Genomic DNA, 16,780 nt, shown 5'->3' with positions numbered 1-16,780 from the left:
AATCTACTAAGTATAAAAAATCATTAGTGTTCTCTTAATTGTTAAATAATCCACTAATTATGAGAAAATAGTATATAATTTTACTTGCTCGTGTGCATTTACTCCTTAAAATCTTATATCACTATATCTACATTCATTTTCCATGTCCCCGATGCAACCCTCCTGAGCTTTATCAAAGTTTCATTATGAGATTTTTTATCATTGTTAAAGTGGAAAGTTACCTTCAAGAGTTTTGAAAATTTAGGAGTTGGAGAATTAACCTTTGATAAATAGCTATACTCTTTTAAGGTATGTTTGGTAATAAAGAGTGAGAATGATCATCTATTCATTTTTTTCGTACATTTTCATGTTTGGATAACTTGAATGACAATGAAAATAAAATAAAAAATGATTTCAAATGAATTGAAATCTCACTTATAAGTGGGACTCCAATTCATCCCTAGGAGAGGATATTTTTATCTTAAAAACTAAAAAAAATTATATAAATTGTTTTTAAAAATAATTTTTTATTTTGATTTTGTAAAAAATAAATTTATATAATATGAAACATACTTAATTCAAGTCTTATTAAAAATAAAAATAACTTTGTAATTAAAAAATAAATAATTTTAATAAATATATGAGTAATAATATTATGATATAATCATAAATTAATATCTATAAAAACACATTCTCAAAATATGAATATTAACATATTATTAAAGTATAATTAATTTATTTTACTAAAATTAAATAATAATAATTTATAATTTATAATTGCTAATACCATTTTTAAACACAACAACCAAACATTGATACTAATTTTTAAAAATAATTTTGTTTTTACATCACAAATCCAAATAAGTTTTTAGTATTTAGCAACTATCAAAGATGTTCTCTTTTTAAATGAAAATAAGAAAAATATTTTAAATTATGTATGGTGTGAGAGTTTTTTTAAAAATGAAAATAAAAAATTATTTTCAATTATATATATAGTAATTTTGATTTTTTTTTCATTTACATTCCTATTGTTATTTAATATTGAAATGGAAACAAATAATTATTCCAATTTTATATTCCTATATGCATTAATTACCAAATTCATTCACATTCAATGAGAAATAGGAACGGAAACAAAATTTTCATTCTTATTTCTAGTTCCATACACCAAACATTAAGGTTCATGAAAACCCATTACTTCTTTTTAAATAACATAATTCTATTTATATTTAGAAAAGATTTTCTAGAATTATGGAGACTCATGAAATTATAAAATATTAAAGAGATCCTATTTAAAATCAAATATAGAAACACAATTTTAAAACCGACTAGAAAAACATTCAAAAAATTCTTTTAGAATCAAATATCAATTCAAACTCAATTTTAAAACCTACCAAAGAAAATTTAAAATAAAAAGGGAAAATATAAACTATTTTTTTCTTAGTTTCTTGTATTAGTCATTTTAAAAGTTTTACCAATCACAATTACATACTTAAATTTTACGAACCTAGTAATCTGAATCCAAATTTGATGAAGTGTGAAGTTGTTTTAAAACAATTATGGTATAAGAAAGTATGTTAAATCTAATTAGTAAGAAACAAAGTTAACTAATAAAATGCAATACCAATTCTCTATTAAAAAAAAATTCTAAATATGTTTTATAAATTAAAAAAATATATATATAAAAACTACCAAAACAATATCCTTGGTTTTTCTATGAGAGAAATTCAGTTTGTTATCTTTAAAAATCAATTATGACATATAAGTTAAGTCTGAGTGATTTTAAAGTCAAAATCATATCATTCTGCATAAAACTCAAATTGTTTTTACACTATAGGTGGTTTTAAAGTGAAATTCCGTTTCCAATCTTTTAAACACTAACTTCTTAAAGTGAAATGGAATTACTTTAGCCCTTTCAAATCATTTTTGAAATCATTCTTGGCCATGATTCCCTTTTGAACTCCTGCTTAATATTGATGAAATCTTGGCTTGACTTTTACCACTTATAATGTGATTATATGGTTTGTTAGGGTAGTGGAGGGTTCTCACATGTCCATTCATTTTTCTATAAAGAGGTTGGGTTAGAATAAAAGAGGTGGAGGACCATTCACATGTTCAAGGTTGGACCAATCTTAGTATTGGAAGAGTGGGAAGATCAATTTTGGGTTTAACTAGAGTGTTGTACCAAAATTAATTTCTAATGTGTTTCTATTGTTCTAGGCAATGGTGGAATAAAATCATCAAATTCTTCATAAAATGAGCATGTAGTAGAAGAAACTTTTGAGATTCTAAGGACAGAGAAGTAATCCTTTTGGTTGTAGAGGTAGAGCCCAAAAGAGTTGCAATGAAGGAGTTTAGCAAGTGAGTTTCAATGGAAGAAATTACGTGGAGTTAGAAATTAAGAGAAATCTAGCTAAGAGATAGAATAAAAACACAAAATTCTTCACAAAAGGACCAATGCATAAAGTAAAAGAAACTTTTTTGCCAAAGTTGAGTAATTAGAGAATGGTTAATTGAGGAGGTAGAGATAAAAGGAGTATTTAAAGCCTCTTTCAAACCCTTTGAAATAGGAGAATAAAGACCTAATATTAGTAGGATGAACTTTAAAGCTCAAAGAGGATGATTATAAGAGCTTAAAGGTGTCTTTTTTGAAGGAGAAGATATTGACCACTTATCCAATTTGTGTGGGGATAATGCTCATGAGCCATATGGTTTCAATATAACATTTTAACAATCATGTTGAGACTTTGTAAAAAACAAAGTGACAAGATTTTTTAGGGAGTTTTTTAACCAATGAAAATCCCAAAGAAGCTTAAATATCACTTGCTTTTTGTGATCAAGAAAGGTGAAGTATAGGACTTGAAATATTTAAGTCCTATAGACAGGAGATCGTATAAGCTTCTAGTAGACGTCATGGCTAATATGCTCCGAAAAAGGGGTGAGAAACTAGATTTTATTCTTTTAACACGCTTTTATGGAGATTAGAAAAATTTTCGATACAATTCTTATTACCAATGAGACCATTAATTTAAAGTTAAAGAGCACCACTAGTTGGGTTATTTTCAAGATAGATATTAAGAAGATGCATGATCATATCATTTGGGACATTTCAATTATGGTCTTCGTTAAACTGGGTTTTGGTTAAAATGGGCTTTGGTAAAAAAATAGATTAGATAAAATAATGCATATTTATGACAAGATTCTCTATTCTAGTAAATGGGACCCTTCTAGTTTTTTTGGAAGCTTCAAGGTTCTAAGATAGGGAAATACCCTTTTCTCCTTATTTATTCATTTTGGAAACAGAGGCTCTTAGTAGAATTCTAGGCAGGGTAGGGAAGTGGGCTTTATTTTGTGCTTGAAGGTGGGTGGAAGAGGAGGGGAGAGGATAGAAGTATCCCATCTTTTGTTTGGAGTATATAAGGTGGACTTTCATGTGATCTGAGAAACTAGTATCAGATCATTCACGCTACTGATAATGTTCATATAATCATATATGGGGGACCTAACTATATTGGCTGCACTGCAGTGCTGTTTTTACTCTAGAAGATTATTAATTTGGCCTGTTTTCATCTGATCAAACCCGAGCCTATTTATGGGTCATTTTTAATGGTCATTTACAATTCTTTCCCATTTTGAAATTGACTGCCCATAAAGCAACCAACAGGGAAAAGGCATTACTGTTTAAGACAATTCTTTACACTTCCACAGCTTTCCAAAACAGCCTTTCTCAATAAAGTTCAAAGTCAAAATGCCTTTCTAGGAGATCTTGTGAAAGCGATTTCAGATTTTAAATTTAATTTAAACTCTGTTTTCAGAAAAATACATGATCAAAAGGTCAAACTGTGCCACAGGAGCCATATATTTATACATAATCTAAGATGTTCTTATACTAAAAACCCATTTCTGCCTTCATCAAAATTTGCTAGTTTTATGAGATGCTGAATTTCCATGAAACAGGAGGAAGAAAAAAAAGGTGGGGTTTGTGTCATAATAATGTCAGAAAAATCTCGGACCATTATTAGTACCATGAATCATTAACATGGGTACTTTCTTCATCTCCAGTCCAATCTCAGTCCAAAAAGATTTCCTAGAAAGTTAGAATCTACAACAATGAAAGCCCAACCCCCTGGCCTTGTGTTTCCTTAATTGCAAGTCCTCTGATCTTGGCATTTGCACTGGACTCCCAATCCCTTCCCACCGCAGCCTGCATATTTTCACCAAATTCACAACCAACCCCCTCAATACCAATGCCATGAATTTTGCATTCATTCTAATTCACATTAAGGACACAGACAGGCGGACTCTACTTACACTGGGAAGGCAAAAGAACCAGCACTGTCGTCGGATTGATTTGAACTGCTTGATTCAATGGACACTGTCCCACAATCCTCAATCTCCTCTATCTTTTCTCCCCCTTGGATTTCATCTGGTGGGGAACCGGGATCCAAGTATATGCTCTCTTCTTCGTCCCCCTGCAATCAGCAAAAAAATCAGTACTTTTCTCTTTAAATTATGCTTCAAACATGCAAGCACATATCAATAAGCCAATATGACAGCAAGGTCTCTTCACCTCTTTGTCGTAGATGATATTATCTCCCTCATATGATGGATAACTATCCTCACAGCCATAGCTGTAATCTCCTTCTTCATCCTCGCCATAATTGAGCTGTTTTTCCCATTAAAAAGAAAGAAACCATGAATTGAAGTTTCGTTTTTCCTTCTGTTTTTCAACTTGGCAAAGACATCAAACGTGAGAATGAATTCAGAGTTTGTTGCTGACCTTCCTATTAACAGGCCTTGATGAACTTCTTGATTCTCTGGTCATGCAGTTGATATGATCAGATGCTCCGCCTTTCCCATCCTTTATCACATCAAAGGTTCCATCTTCTCCAAAGCAGAAGACTATATAGTCCTCGTCTGCGAATCTTGGCCATCTCGAACCATTGATGCCGCCGCTATCGTCTTCTCTGCTGTCTAGAGATTGTTTGGGACTACGCATAACTTGCGTCCGTCGGGTGCATTTATTAGTATTATAGCATCCGGTCTCCACAAACATAGCTTCAGTGGACGCTTGAGGCAGTGAAGAGCAGGCACCTTGTTCTTCTTCTGCCAAAAGAAAATATGGAGGAAGAAAAGATTCATGAATAGGCTGAAATGAGAGAAACAAAGCAAAGCCCTTGACAAAAATTCTTGAGAAGTTGGTTGTGGAACAACTATGAATACAATTGGAAGCAGATGAAATTTGTTTTTGGTTTACCTAAAGAAAAACGGGAAGCGCAGAGCATGGATGTCCAATCCCTTATCCGCCATCTCACTGGACTTGTGATTGTCCATGGCGTGCACATTCTTTTTCTTTTGTATACCAACAGGGGAAAGAGAGGAGACAGAAAAGCTGGAGAGTTGAGAGGGAAATGGGGTTTGAATTTGAAAAAGTGAAACCAAGAAAAATGGGAGTGACAGTGATGATCCATAATGACATGAATCAGTTATGATTCTCTATATGCTTAACGAGGGGAGCAGAACGTGGAGACATAGATGGCAACTGCCTTTTCAATACCCTTATTTTGTATTTCTGTTTTACCAAACATATTTCGTATCACAATATATATGGTATATATAACTGCTACAATATTAATTGGGGCTGCGACTAACAAAAATTATAACATGTAGGTTTAAAGCTTAATAGTGAATCAAGGTCGCATTGTATCCGATCACTGCATCCATTTCATTCATGGAGTAGGTATGTGCCAAGCAGTATCCGCTAGCTAGCCGGAAAACCCCGGTTCCTCCAACAATCGGCATCTCCCTCACTTCATTCATCACCGGATTCCGGCCCACCACGCTAAATGAGCTCCCATTATAGCGTCCACTGATAAATGCATATGTAATCGTCATGAGGAGGCTAAACTCATCCTGCTGTGATGCCATGGCGTAGATGCCTTGAGCGCGCCCCATCAGCGTGGAATTCATCTGGGGTGTGGCTGTGAGCGGGTCGTCTATCACATAAATGGATCCAAACGTGGATGCAATCCAATTTGAGCTCGTGGAATTGGTCAACTGGCCAGCAACCTTGACAGCAGTCGGGTTCGGGCCACTGACAATATCATGCATGTAGAATTGGATGTTGGTGAACTTCTTCTTCTTCATGGCCTCTGTGGTGTAGGAGGAGGCCACAAGAACTGCAATGAGAAACACAAGCCTGCTTGTCATCGCCATGGTTATGGAGTCTAGAAGTCTAGAAGAAAGTCTGTTTTGGGAATGCAAGTTTGGTGAGAAGAGAAACCCTTTATATACAAAGAAATTGGCTTTGGGCTGCCTAACCTCTGCAAGATTTTCAAACCTGTGGAAAACTGTTCCCTGTGAATCACGCCTAGAATTTTGGCTACGTTCAACTTTTCCAAGCCTGTTTGAAAAAAATACACGCTTGCCAATTTTCCTGTGGTGCACCGTGAACTGACCAGCTTGCCCGAGGAGGAAGTTAGTTGACTACTATTGAAAGTTTCCAAGTCTACAATGGTATGAAGACATGGTAGCAAAGTCGGTCATCTCAGAGACTTCTTTTTATCACTTCTCTCATGAGCTGGAATCTATTTTCCTGTGGTGCACCGTGAACTGACCAGCTTGCCCGAGGAGGAAGTTAGTCGACTGCTAATGAAAGTTTCCAAGTCTACCAATGGTATGAAGACATGGTAGCAAAGTCGGTCATCTCAAAGACTTCTTTTTATTCTCTCATGAGCTAGAATCTTGGAATATATGACGACACTTATTTAAAGGCAAAGAAGGAAAAACTAGAGAGATGCAAAAGAGAGAACATTTGACTTCTTTCTCAGAAATAGGCATGCATCTTCTGCGTAATTTGTAGCATTACATTTATTCTCTATGCTTGAATTTGAAATTTAAGTAACTAAATTACAGAGTAGAAACTGAAGATCATTCCCGATTTGAGCATCTTAGACAAGTAACTTGAAGAATCTTCAGCCATCATCCTTGTGATAATCAAAATATAACTTCGGTGCATAGTAGTAAAACAAAATTGATAAAATAATCTATCAGCTTTCTAGCATGACAATCAGTAGAAGTCACCAGGCTTGCCAATCTTTATGTTCTGCTCTGTCAAGAACTCTGTAATGGCATTTTTCTGCCAGCTTTTGAAACTCCTGCACTCAACAATAAGATTGGCAATATCTGTGAGAGAACACACGAAAACTGATAAAAAAAGAACCTATATCAAAAACAAAAACAACCAATCCTTGTCTCCCAACCCAACCACAAAAACCCCAAAAACCCAAAAACTAAAATGTTAGAACTTGGTCATAGTGAAAGATCGTTCTTAAACCTGTGGGATAAATAGGATCATGATAACTTGCAATCTTTATACCAATCCTGGGACCGGGGAAGCCTATCTTTCAGTAAGTTGGAACTGTTCACATCCTCAGTGTGGATTATCTACAGGTATTGGGAGAAGGATATACAGGATATGGTCCAAGAGGCATTTTTTTTTTTTTTTTGATAGATAAACGCACAAGGATATATTAGATAAAGGGTGCTTGAAAGGCGACCCAGAGCAGGGAGTATACAAGCGTCACCTAAAAACAGGAAACAAAAGGGGCAAGCACTCACCGGTCCAAGAGGCATTTATGCCCACCCCATTGTACAAAAATGTGATACCCATTTAAAAGTAATAAAGCAGCTTTCCTTAGTTACAGAAAATTTTATACCCTCTCATCAATGGAGTTACGGTACTAGAAAACTCAAACTCACAGTTGCCTTGGGAATGAATTTTTTATATTGGTTTTCTTTTTTCCTCATAAGGCTTTTGGTTGCAGATGAAAACTACAAAAATCTAGACTGGTGATCATTAAAAACAAATGTGTTCACAGAATATGGCAGTTTTTCTTATAGGAATTCAAAAGAAGTGAGTGAACTTAACAGAATTTGATTAAGGAAAACAAGTTCAGTAAACACAGTTGGGGAGATGGTTTGAATCATTTCATGTATGCTTCTTGTTCTCTACAACTCTTTTGTTGAAGGGGAAGAAGATGCTCTAGCAGTTAAAGTTTATATAATAAATGATAATGCTCCTCGAAAGCAGAAAAGAAGAATCGATTGGAATGCATGTTATGTTTTCCTTGAAGCCACATTTCTACAGCAACTGAGACCCTTGCAATCAGTCTGCTGAGAGACAGATTCCATATTGTTCCAACAGATTGACAGGGTAGCCAACCAAAAAACTAGAATAGCTTTGTTTAGCCAAGTAGGTTCTGTGTGATTCCTTGAGTATTTGTCCCAACTTCACTTCTGGGATACTGCTTTCTCATTTATTTCATAGTATGTAATTACTTAAAAAATAAGTATGCTACTCACATTACTATCCGATACTGCAAATGTACAAAATTTCCTAAAATAGGCCAGATCTAAAAACTAGTTCATTATCCCAAAGGAGAGCAATGGAATGTATGTAACACACTTCTGTCAAGAAAATACACCTAACAAAATCTTCTAAATTATCCTTCTTGTATTTTAGGGGGACCTTGACTCCCAATCACATTTTCATAGGATTTCTCTATTTATATAGATTCAGGTACTAGCTGTATTTATGCTTTATTTGATTGTAGTGTCTTTCTTTGAAAAAAGATGAAAAAAAAAAAAAATTGCGCTCTCATAAACTTATAAGGATTGATTTTATAGAATGGTTGTTTGTCTAATTAAGGGAAAGGTTTTTTGTCTTCTTTTTGCCTAGTTTCAAGGGCGATTTGTTTGTATACTTCATGTGTACTGTTTTCGCTGTTTCTAGGCATTTCTGATACAAGCTCTTATTACCTATTAAAAAAACTTATAAGGATTTCTTTGAAAAGAAACATAAGGTTGAGATCTCATTATAGGTAGTGATTGAATTGTGTCTTATAACATCCCCAGTGTTCTTTCCTCAAAAAATCTCAGCAATGAAATCAAGCATTAAGGTAAACTTGGTTGTCAATGTATGCAATATTCAGATTAAGCAAAGATTCTTTGACAGAAATTACTAACTTCTGATCAAGGTGTGCTAGAACTTCTCCACCTGGAAAAGATGATTTAGTAACCTCATATGCGACTTTAATAGCATGTTTCCAAGTTCCACCAACATCCTTTGCATTTCCCTGCGCTTTTGATTTCCCAGGATCTTCCATTGGCAAGGCATATCCTGAAAGCAGATGGCCTACCCAAACACCATCATTCCTGAAAATAATTCAGTAAAAATATTAGAAACCATGAATTTTTACGATGTGATGTTTTGGCATCTAAACATAATGATCTCTCCTTTGTAATGAGGGCCATTTCTTTGTAAAGATTATAATCATATTTACTTCAAATAGAAACAACCATGGTGATGCATGTATTTTCTTCATTCTGGAAAATAGCATGCCTTCACTAGAATACTTCAAAGGAAATTTTGCACTTTAACTAAATGAAGGGTAAGTAACTGAAACATGGTTTTGAATTAGAAAATGACCTTACATCCACATTAGTGGCGTCTAAATGGATATCAATTTAGGATAATAAGCCTATCTCAGTAGCTTCTTGTACAAATTTATTCAATGAAAACTGCAGTAGGAAGCTCGTAAGTGTAACTTACCGAACAATATCCATATGTCGAGGTGCATAATGTCCACCTCCAATGCCAAGGAGAACTTTGTTATTACCATCATTTCTGCAACATTAAAAGGTCAAATAAAGCTAGTGTAGAGCTTTCCAATTGCCTAGATACCAACATCAGTATCACAATATGTTTCAGATTAAAAATGAGAAATCATATTGCAGAGTCAAAACATGTCAAGTGTATCAACTGGTTCAAACAGTTACCAATAAGAGAAATAAACAGAAAAAAGGCAATCAGGAAAAGTAGAGAACTGGTTCATACATAATGATGCTATAGGTGAACATATTATAAAAAAAATTATAAAATGATGCTATAGGTGAACATATTATAAAAAAATTCTAAGTGAGCTTTGATTTAAAGCTGCAAATCTGTAGATCAAGTTCAAAGTTTCAATTAGAAGCAGATATATAAAGCTGAAATGAACCCCAAAACTCCTAAGATTTGGTCAAAAACTGAGACTCTTTCATATGAAATAAAGTCATTTGGAAATCCAAAGCCCTGCCACAAATAAAAGGCATTATATGGCTTGTGGAAAATAAGACAAATACCAATGATCTGCTTTTGGTGAGGATGCCCTATGACCCCTAGCCTGAAGTGGTTTGTCAGGTGCAAGGGAATTGAGAAATCAAATGATCAGGTTTTTTTTACATTACCTAATTTGCCAATAAAGAAAAAATGGTTATTGTGGAGTAGTTTGTTCAAACTTGCTGGGATTGATTAAGTTCCATCCAGAAATGTCGTAGAGAAGTTGACCATTTCCCCCAAGGTTTTGAGAGACTCCCTAAAGGCAAGGTTCTATGGCTTATAGAAGCTAGCCTCTACAAGGATTTTTGAAGATAAAGGACTTCGGAGATAGCTTGGAACTTTTTCCTTCTCTTCTTTTTATGGTTTTGCTAGTGAATCTTTTTGCAGGCATCCCTTTGAGCTTTATACTACTATATGGGAACCTAGTGTGCATGATCACAAGGTTGTTTGAGGAGACACTTCGTATACAATCATCACCTTCAATGGGTCTTATTTAGTTAAATTTTGATGGCGAACACAGGGCAATAATGTTTGGAGGATTGCCTAGGGGTCATTTTAGTAGTGTGATAAGAGCCCTCTCTAAACCTGAAAGAGAGGATTTTGCTAGTGAGGCAAAGATTTTAGCCCTTTGGAGGGCCTGTTGCAGACCATAACTTTGGATTTTTTCAATCTCTTTATGAAGGACGCTTAGCTATTGTCATATCATGGGTAAAGAAGAAAGAAAGGGGTGAAAATCCAATGGTTAGCTGCATCAAATTATTGATAATATTGCAGAGTTAGGTCATTCCTTTTGTCAGTTCCTCACATAGCCATCATGAGGTGGATATGCAAGCAAAGCTTAGAGACAAGTATTTGGTTTCTTAGTTGGGGACTTTTTTACCTCTGTGAGTTGTATTGAGTGATGTTATAACCATTCCAGTTGTGTAGTAAATCTACTCTTCTTTCCCTTGTTAGATTTGGTATTCATACTTGATGAAAGATTACACATCCTTCTTGTTACTTCTCCAATATTAATGGAAGTGTTTTATTACCCATTAGGCTGACGCTGTCTAAAACAACAATTTTTTATAGGCAACCATTTCCATTTCCTCCTCTAGTTGAATTCATTCTACTTGATCAATTGAATAATGTATCTAAAGCCTAACAAACAGTATGGTAGGCAAGCACAATAAAACTTGTAGTTGCCTTTTTGACAGTTATGTGCACTTAACTCTTTGTTTTCAACTCTATGGATTCAGAATATGTTTCATACTGATTTTTTATTTTTCAATTATTCTTGGAATGCAGCATTTCATCCACTGAATTATACTGCTCACACTAACTCATATAGGAGCCAACTGATATGAAGATCAATAACAGTACCTTGACTGTGGAGGCCTTCATGTAATCTTCACATGAAAGACGTCACTGGAAATATCTTTAAGAAAAATAGGCTTTTAACAGCCATTAAAAATAATCTTTGGCAGTCTATCTTGGATGTTATATTTGAAGGGAGGAAAATAATGGTCAAATTTTATGCAATCTCAACAGAATAGAATTTATTTCAATTCCCAAAATGGCCTCATTCAACTTCACGCAAAGATCATGCCCACTTTCTTATAAAATCATTTCAAGACACAAATTGCTTAAAATTATTGAGAAACATCATTCTCGAATTCCAAACCACCCCCCACCCCACTCTCGTGACAAGAAACAAAGAAAGATAGAAAGAAGAATGGACAAACGCATACACAGAAACACTTATCATTTGAATTTAACTAGAAGGTTTATTCTCAATATTTGCATTCTAGACATACCCAAAGCGGTTGCTTTAGAAGAACTGAGAAATAAAGTCTACATGCAAACTTGGTTAAGTTGATCATACCTGTTCCAGTCTCCCACTTTAACTCCTCCCCCAAGGCCCAGTCCTTCCCAGATTAGCTTCAATGATCAGAACAAGAAATGATGATTTAATTAGCAACTGAAGAAACTTAAGCCGTGTGATGAAATTTCTCACATTATATTCACAAATTTCCCCTTGTCACTTACTTTTAGGCTTTGGCATAAAAAAAATATAAAAAAGAACATATGTTTTAGGTTCACAAGAAAAAAAAACTTAGTAGTAGAACAAGGAACTGAGCATATACAATTTAATAAGGAAACAGCACTCAATAAGCCAGAATGATGAAATAGGACTTTGTTTAGCCATTCCCAGCTGCAGATACATGCATACATGCATATACATCAAGATAGATACATATGTGTTTCCAAGTGTAGTGTCACACACAATAAAATAATGGAAATCTGTATCATAATAAAAATGTGATAGGTAAAGTACTTAAAGTACAATCATCTATATTAAGAATATTCAAGGCAATTAAAATGAGAATGGATCATCTATTTCATTTGGTGAAATTTAAGCGAAATTGATTCTACCATGATTCATTATGTTAAGGAAGAAAGCTCAATTATATGGTAGCTGAAAAGGCACTTGTAGATATGGTCAAATAGATCTAAATCTCATTTAGTTGGAAAATGGGCTTTACTGGAACGTCTTTGGCCTTGGTTTTTGATGATTGACAGGATGGTTAGAAAGCTAGCAGGATGAATATGAAGTGCATCAATTCTGCATTACAAATCCCACCACCCATACTGACCTTTAAAAAGTTTGACTTTGTGCCTCAAGAAGGCTGCAAAGAATGATTACAAACGACAAATCTTGAGTTTCATAAAAAAGCTTCCAGCTTTTAATAGATTCAAAAGTTCTGCTTGTTCTGTTTTTATATATTGACCATTTTACCCAGACTTTTAAGGACTTCAAAAAATAAAATTCATAAAATCTATGTGATTGATATACATTGATGAGCAATGTTCATGCCTACTTTCAAGCCTTTTTAGGACAAACACCCTTAATATTAACTCTTGTAAAGAGAAAACATAAGATGGAAGGATGGGGCAAGAAAAAAAGATGAGAGTTCATAATCATTTTCTATGCTCAGAAATAGATACCCAACTGAAGCAACCACTTGTGCAGCATCCTGCCTTTTCCAGTGCTCTTCTGTACTACCTAGAAAAATCAGAAGAAAACAATTTGCAGAGAATTACTCGATATGGTCCGAACAATCTCCAATCAAAAAAACATAAAGGAAAGAAAGCATGAAGGAAAGAAATGAAGTCCAGAGCATAAAACATTTAGGTTCCATTTGCCGCTCATTCTAAAGATACAATATCATAAATCAGACGTGAGAAAAAGAATATAATAAACATCTAACATAGGACATAATTGACAAAGTTGGCATGATTAGGGAATAGAGATTTACCAATCTCTACAAACATAGTTGGCGAATTAATTTCAGGTCCATGATGAGTAGCCTCCAAAGTCACCTACATCACAGACGAATTATAGAAATTGATCTGTCATGCTTCAAATAGTTTTACAACAAAGAATTTATTTTTTTTACTTTTTGATTTTGATGTTTTATTATTATTATTTTTTTACAATAAAGAATATAATAATTGCAAGAAAAATATGCATGATTAAAAACTTAAAGGTGGGAATGCTAGGGGAAGGCATAATATATTGCATGAACCTTGCATGATCCTGAAAATTATATTACAAGCTAAACTACTTCAGATGAAAAACTATTAAAATGTATTTAATCAGGCAAGTGAAAACAAAACCTTTATCAAATTGGATATAAATAGAACATGAGTTAAAGAAAGACTCATTACCAATAAAGATATTCAAAATTCTATTAAGATCCAAGGGTTAGTAAAGGTTTCTGTATGCTCAAAATGCATTTGGAGAAAGCAGTTAGAGATTTAGAGAAAAGAAGTGCTTGATCACAGACATCAAGGGAATGGAAAGGAAAAAAAAAAAAAGAAGTAACAGGCTCAAAACAAAAAGAGTATTATTTTGAGATAAGAGTGATGAACAAGCAAGGTCAACTATAATCATTTAGTTTTTTTTTTTATATATAAGTAAAGAAGCAAATTTGTATTAAAAAGGGCTACAATCATTTAGGTTTTTGATTGGTAATGGACTGCCAACATTTCTTTCTTCCCCCCTTCTGGTTGAGATTAGGTTCCTTGGTGTAGGATCTTTGAAAGTAATCTGGTGCATAGCAAAGAATAGCAAAGATTCTGCAAAACTTGAACTGTGAAGGAATATCATAGAATATAGAACAGCATTTACAAATAAATGGGCCTAGGACTGCATCAAAATACACCTGTAGAAGGCTTATATCTGGCTAAATTTCATGCTGTGAGATGTGAACTCAGTCAAGTCCTTGCTTATGTTTAGAGTAAAAATGTAGCCGACAAAAGCACTTCCCAATATCACTAAATCCTAAGAGTGGGAATGCTTTATGGAGCCGAATGCATGGCAACCAAGAAACTAACATGAGGTGCTTATAAAACAAAGACTAGATAAATTGAATAGTGGAATAGTCAAAACAAAGACTAGATAAATTGAATAGCGGAATAGTCAAAATAAGGTTTTCACACATTTAAGAATAAAAGTCGATAACCTAATAGGATCAGGAAACTAATTGGAAATTATGATGGTTTACATTTATGCAGTTCAAATTATTAGAATCATCCAAGGGAGGATGTCAGTCAATGTAAGTTAAGTTGAATAGAATGACATAGAAAATGGTGCAGATAGAGTTACTAATGGGGCTGAAAAGGTGGGAACTTTGAAATGTCGATGGAGAACAAACCATTAACAAGGCACCATAAATAAAAATATGAAAGCGAAAATTACTCATGCTGAAATTTTTAAATCACAAAATACGAATCTTTTTAGTATGGGATGGTGAAGAGTAACACTAAATTGAAAGAAATGAAAGAGAACTTAAACAAAAAAATCTGCCCAAGCTAGGAGAATTTCAAACAAGAATAAGAAATAAATAAATGAAAATGCACATCCACGTCAAGGAAAGAAGAAATCAGGGCTACATAGCAACCCCATTGAAATAAAATGTGAACTCACCTATAATTGCCTATGCATCCCAACATGAAAAAAAAAAAAATAGTACATAAACACGTATAGTAGCTCCAATAGAACAATACCTCAAATTCAGGAATAAGATTATGTGATTGAGCAATTGTCTTCAAGAGCCTCAACCATGGTCCTATTCGAGGACTTGGAGGAGCAGCCCAGCCAGGCTTTCCACCTTGAGGTGGAACCTCATCATCACGTAAATGTGGTACACCTAAAAATGACACATCCCCAAAGGAAAGCACAACATTTTTCGTTCATTCTTTTGTTCAATTAGGCATTATGTCTAGAATTAATTCACCATACAAGTAATCAGTTCAGGGTGATTATAATTATACCAATAGGGTGAACAGTGAGCGAAGGGCGGTTTGAAACAGCAGTGTGCTTGCTAAGAAATATGGCCTCCTCCACAACCTCCCCTGTCAGCTCCTCCCAACGCTTGTCCAAGTGATCCTCACTGATGATGCTATTATCATGCTTTAACAGCCTCACTTCCCCGTTTTTGAAACTGGGTATTTCCTATCCCAACCAAAATTTTAAACAAGAAAACAATATTAAAATAAGATTTAAAAAAATATCTGAAATACAATATCATTGCATGTGAATCCTGATGGGAAATAAGATTCCAATTAGAGTTTTGAAATTCTGGGGAAATGAAAAATGGGATGATATAAAGCTGGAAAGTGAGAGTAAGGGTTTGGACAGAAAGCGTGGATATGGAAAAGGGGGTGAAATAAAAACCTGGAGGGAGGGGCCAGGGAGCCAACCGGGCATGGCCAAGAGGGCGGAGGCAGGGCCAAGGGAGGCGGCGTCGGTGGTGGTAGCGACAATAAGGGTCACCATTTCTCCTTCTTTTCTTCTTCTCGTGGTGACTGCGGAACACGTCGTGGCCTTCCTCGTAGTCGTGCAGCTGGCTGCCCTTCGTAGTAGTATTCGCGGTGCGTACCAGCGGCCAATTGCCAACATATACCCTGTCCCAAAAAAGTCGCAAAGGTACAACTCTTCGCTTTCACCGCAATACGTTTCATTTGTGGGCGGCCCATTGTCACCCGCAGCCAATGTGTTCCATTCTAAAAGCAGTCAAGCCCACTGTCTCACGCAACATGTTTCGCATCGCCCCTTGTTTCTTGCCTTCTTTCCTTCTTTAACCCACCCCACCTCATTCCTCATTTGGTTTTATTTTTTCTATTTTTCTGTTTTATACTTTTAAGTTAAAAAAATAAAAAATAAAAAATAAAAATAACTGTCTTAAAATAAAATAATTGAAAGAAAAAACGAAAAGAGAAAAAAATAAAATTCTAAGAAATAAACTAAAAAGATTAAAAAAAAAAAAATTAGAATTCCAAGAAAGCACCGACACCAGGATTTAAATTAGGATTTTTTGGTTATAAAATATGGTTTGCTTATTTCCTAAGTAGGTAACCAAGTAGGCCACTTATGATAATATAATTATATATTATTGTTTTTATAATTTAATTTTAATAAATATAGATATAAATATCTATGGAAAAATAAATTATTTTTAACTATTTTATTTTTAAAATTCTTTTAAATGGTTGTTTAAAAAATTATAAATCGAGATGTCATAAGTATATCATCATTTATTTTATATTATTGAATATATTTAAATTAAGTTTATTATGATTTTATGATTAAAT

General features: G+C 34.2%; 3 protein-coding genes across 3 annotated transcripts; all 3 read right to left on the bottom strand.

The window, feature by feature from the left end:
• Positions 1-3,887: 3,887 nt before the first annotated feature.
• LOC117904615 (protein BREAKING OF ASYMMETRY IN THE STOMATAL LINEAGE) lies at positions 3,888-5,467 on the bottom strand. The gene is made up of 5 exons (XM_034817307.1): positions 5,237-5,467; positions 4,760-5,085; positions 4,550-4,645; positions 4,291-4,451; positions 3,888-4,183 (listed from the first exon to the last, which is right to left on the bottom strand). The coding sequence occupies exons 1-5, from the start codon at positions 5,448-5,450 to the stop codon at positions 4,075-4,077; spliced, it is 906 nt and encodes a 301-aa protein (XP_034673198.1). The 5' UTR covers positions 5,451-5,467; the 3' UTR covers positions 3,888-4,074.
• A 46-nt stretch (positions 5,468-5,513) lies between these two features.
• On the bottom strand, positions 5,514-6,677 carry LOC117904616 (dirigent protein 22-like). The gene has a single exon (XM_034817308.1). It carries the CDS (start codon positions 6,193-6,195, stop codon positions 5,659-5,661), a length of 537 nt encoding a protein of 178 aa, XP_034673199.1. The 5' UTR covers positions 6,196-6,677; the 3' UTR covers positions 5,514-5,658.
• Positions 6,678-6,783: 106 nt separating this feature from the next.
• Positions 6,784-16,136, bottom strand: LOC117904613 (D-aminoacyl-tRNA deacylase). The gene is made up of 9 exons (XM_034817306.1): positions 15,864-16,136; positions 15,461-15,641; positions 15,194-15,336; positions 13,441-13,504; positions 13,135-13,187; positions 12,006-12,061; positions 9,593-9,667; positions 9,007-9,195; positions 6,784-7,136 (listed from the first exon to the last, which is right to left on the bottom strand). Exons 1-9 carry the CDS (start codon positions 16,086-16,088, stop codon positions 7,049-7,051), a joined length of 1,074 nt encoding a protein of 357 aa, XP_034673197.1. The 5' UTR covers positions 16,089-16,136; the 3' UTR covers positions 6,784-7,048.
• Positions 16,137-16,780: the final 644 nt, after the last annotated feature.

The sequence above is a fragment of the Vitis riparia genome, chromosome 17 (assembly GCF_004353265.1).
Source record: "Vitis riparia cultivar Riparia Gloire de Montpellier isolate 1030 chromosome 17, EGFV_Vit.rip_1.0, whole genome shotgun sequence".
NCBI lineage: Eukaryota > Viridiplantae > Streptophyta > Magnoliopsida > Vitales > Vitaceae > Vitis > Vitis riparia.
The sequence above is the reverse complement of the archived record's forward strand: the minus strand, read 5'-3'. Positions and strand labels throughout refer to the sequence as shown.

Excerpts from the sequence above, each read along its gene's own strand:
- LOC117904615 (XM_034817307.1), bottom strand. The coding sequence starts at position 5,450 with ATGGATCATCACTGTCACTCCCATTTTTCTTGGTTTCACTTTTTCAAA. Across the intron at positions 5,086-5,236 it reads CGCTTCCCGTTTTTCTTTAG|AAGAAGAACAAGGTGCCTGC; the intron begins GTAAACCAAAAA and ends TTCTTTTGGCAG. Across the intron at positions 4,452-4,549 it reads ATATCATCTACGACAAAGAG|GGGGACGAAGAAGAGAGCAT; the intron begins GTGAAGAGACCT and ends TGCTGATTGCAG.
- LOC117904616 (XM_034817308.1), bottom strand. The coding sequence starts at position 6,195 with ATGGCGATGACAAGCAGGCTTGTGTTTCTCATTGCAGTTCTTGTGGCC.
- LOC117904613 (XM_034817306.1), bottom strand. The coding sequence starts at position 16,088 with ATGTTGGCAATTGGCCGCTGGTACGCACCGCGAATACTACTACGAAGG. Across the intron at positions 13,505-15,193 it reads ATCTTATTCCTGAATTTGAG|GTGACTTTGGAGGCTACTCA; the intron begins GTATTGTTCTAT and ends TCTGTGATGTAG. Across the intron at positions 9,196-9,592 it reads CGACATATGGATATTGTTCG|GAATGATGGTGTTTGGGTAG; the intron begins GTAAGTTACACT and ends AATTATTTTCAG.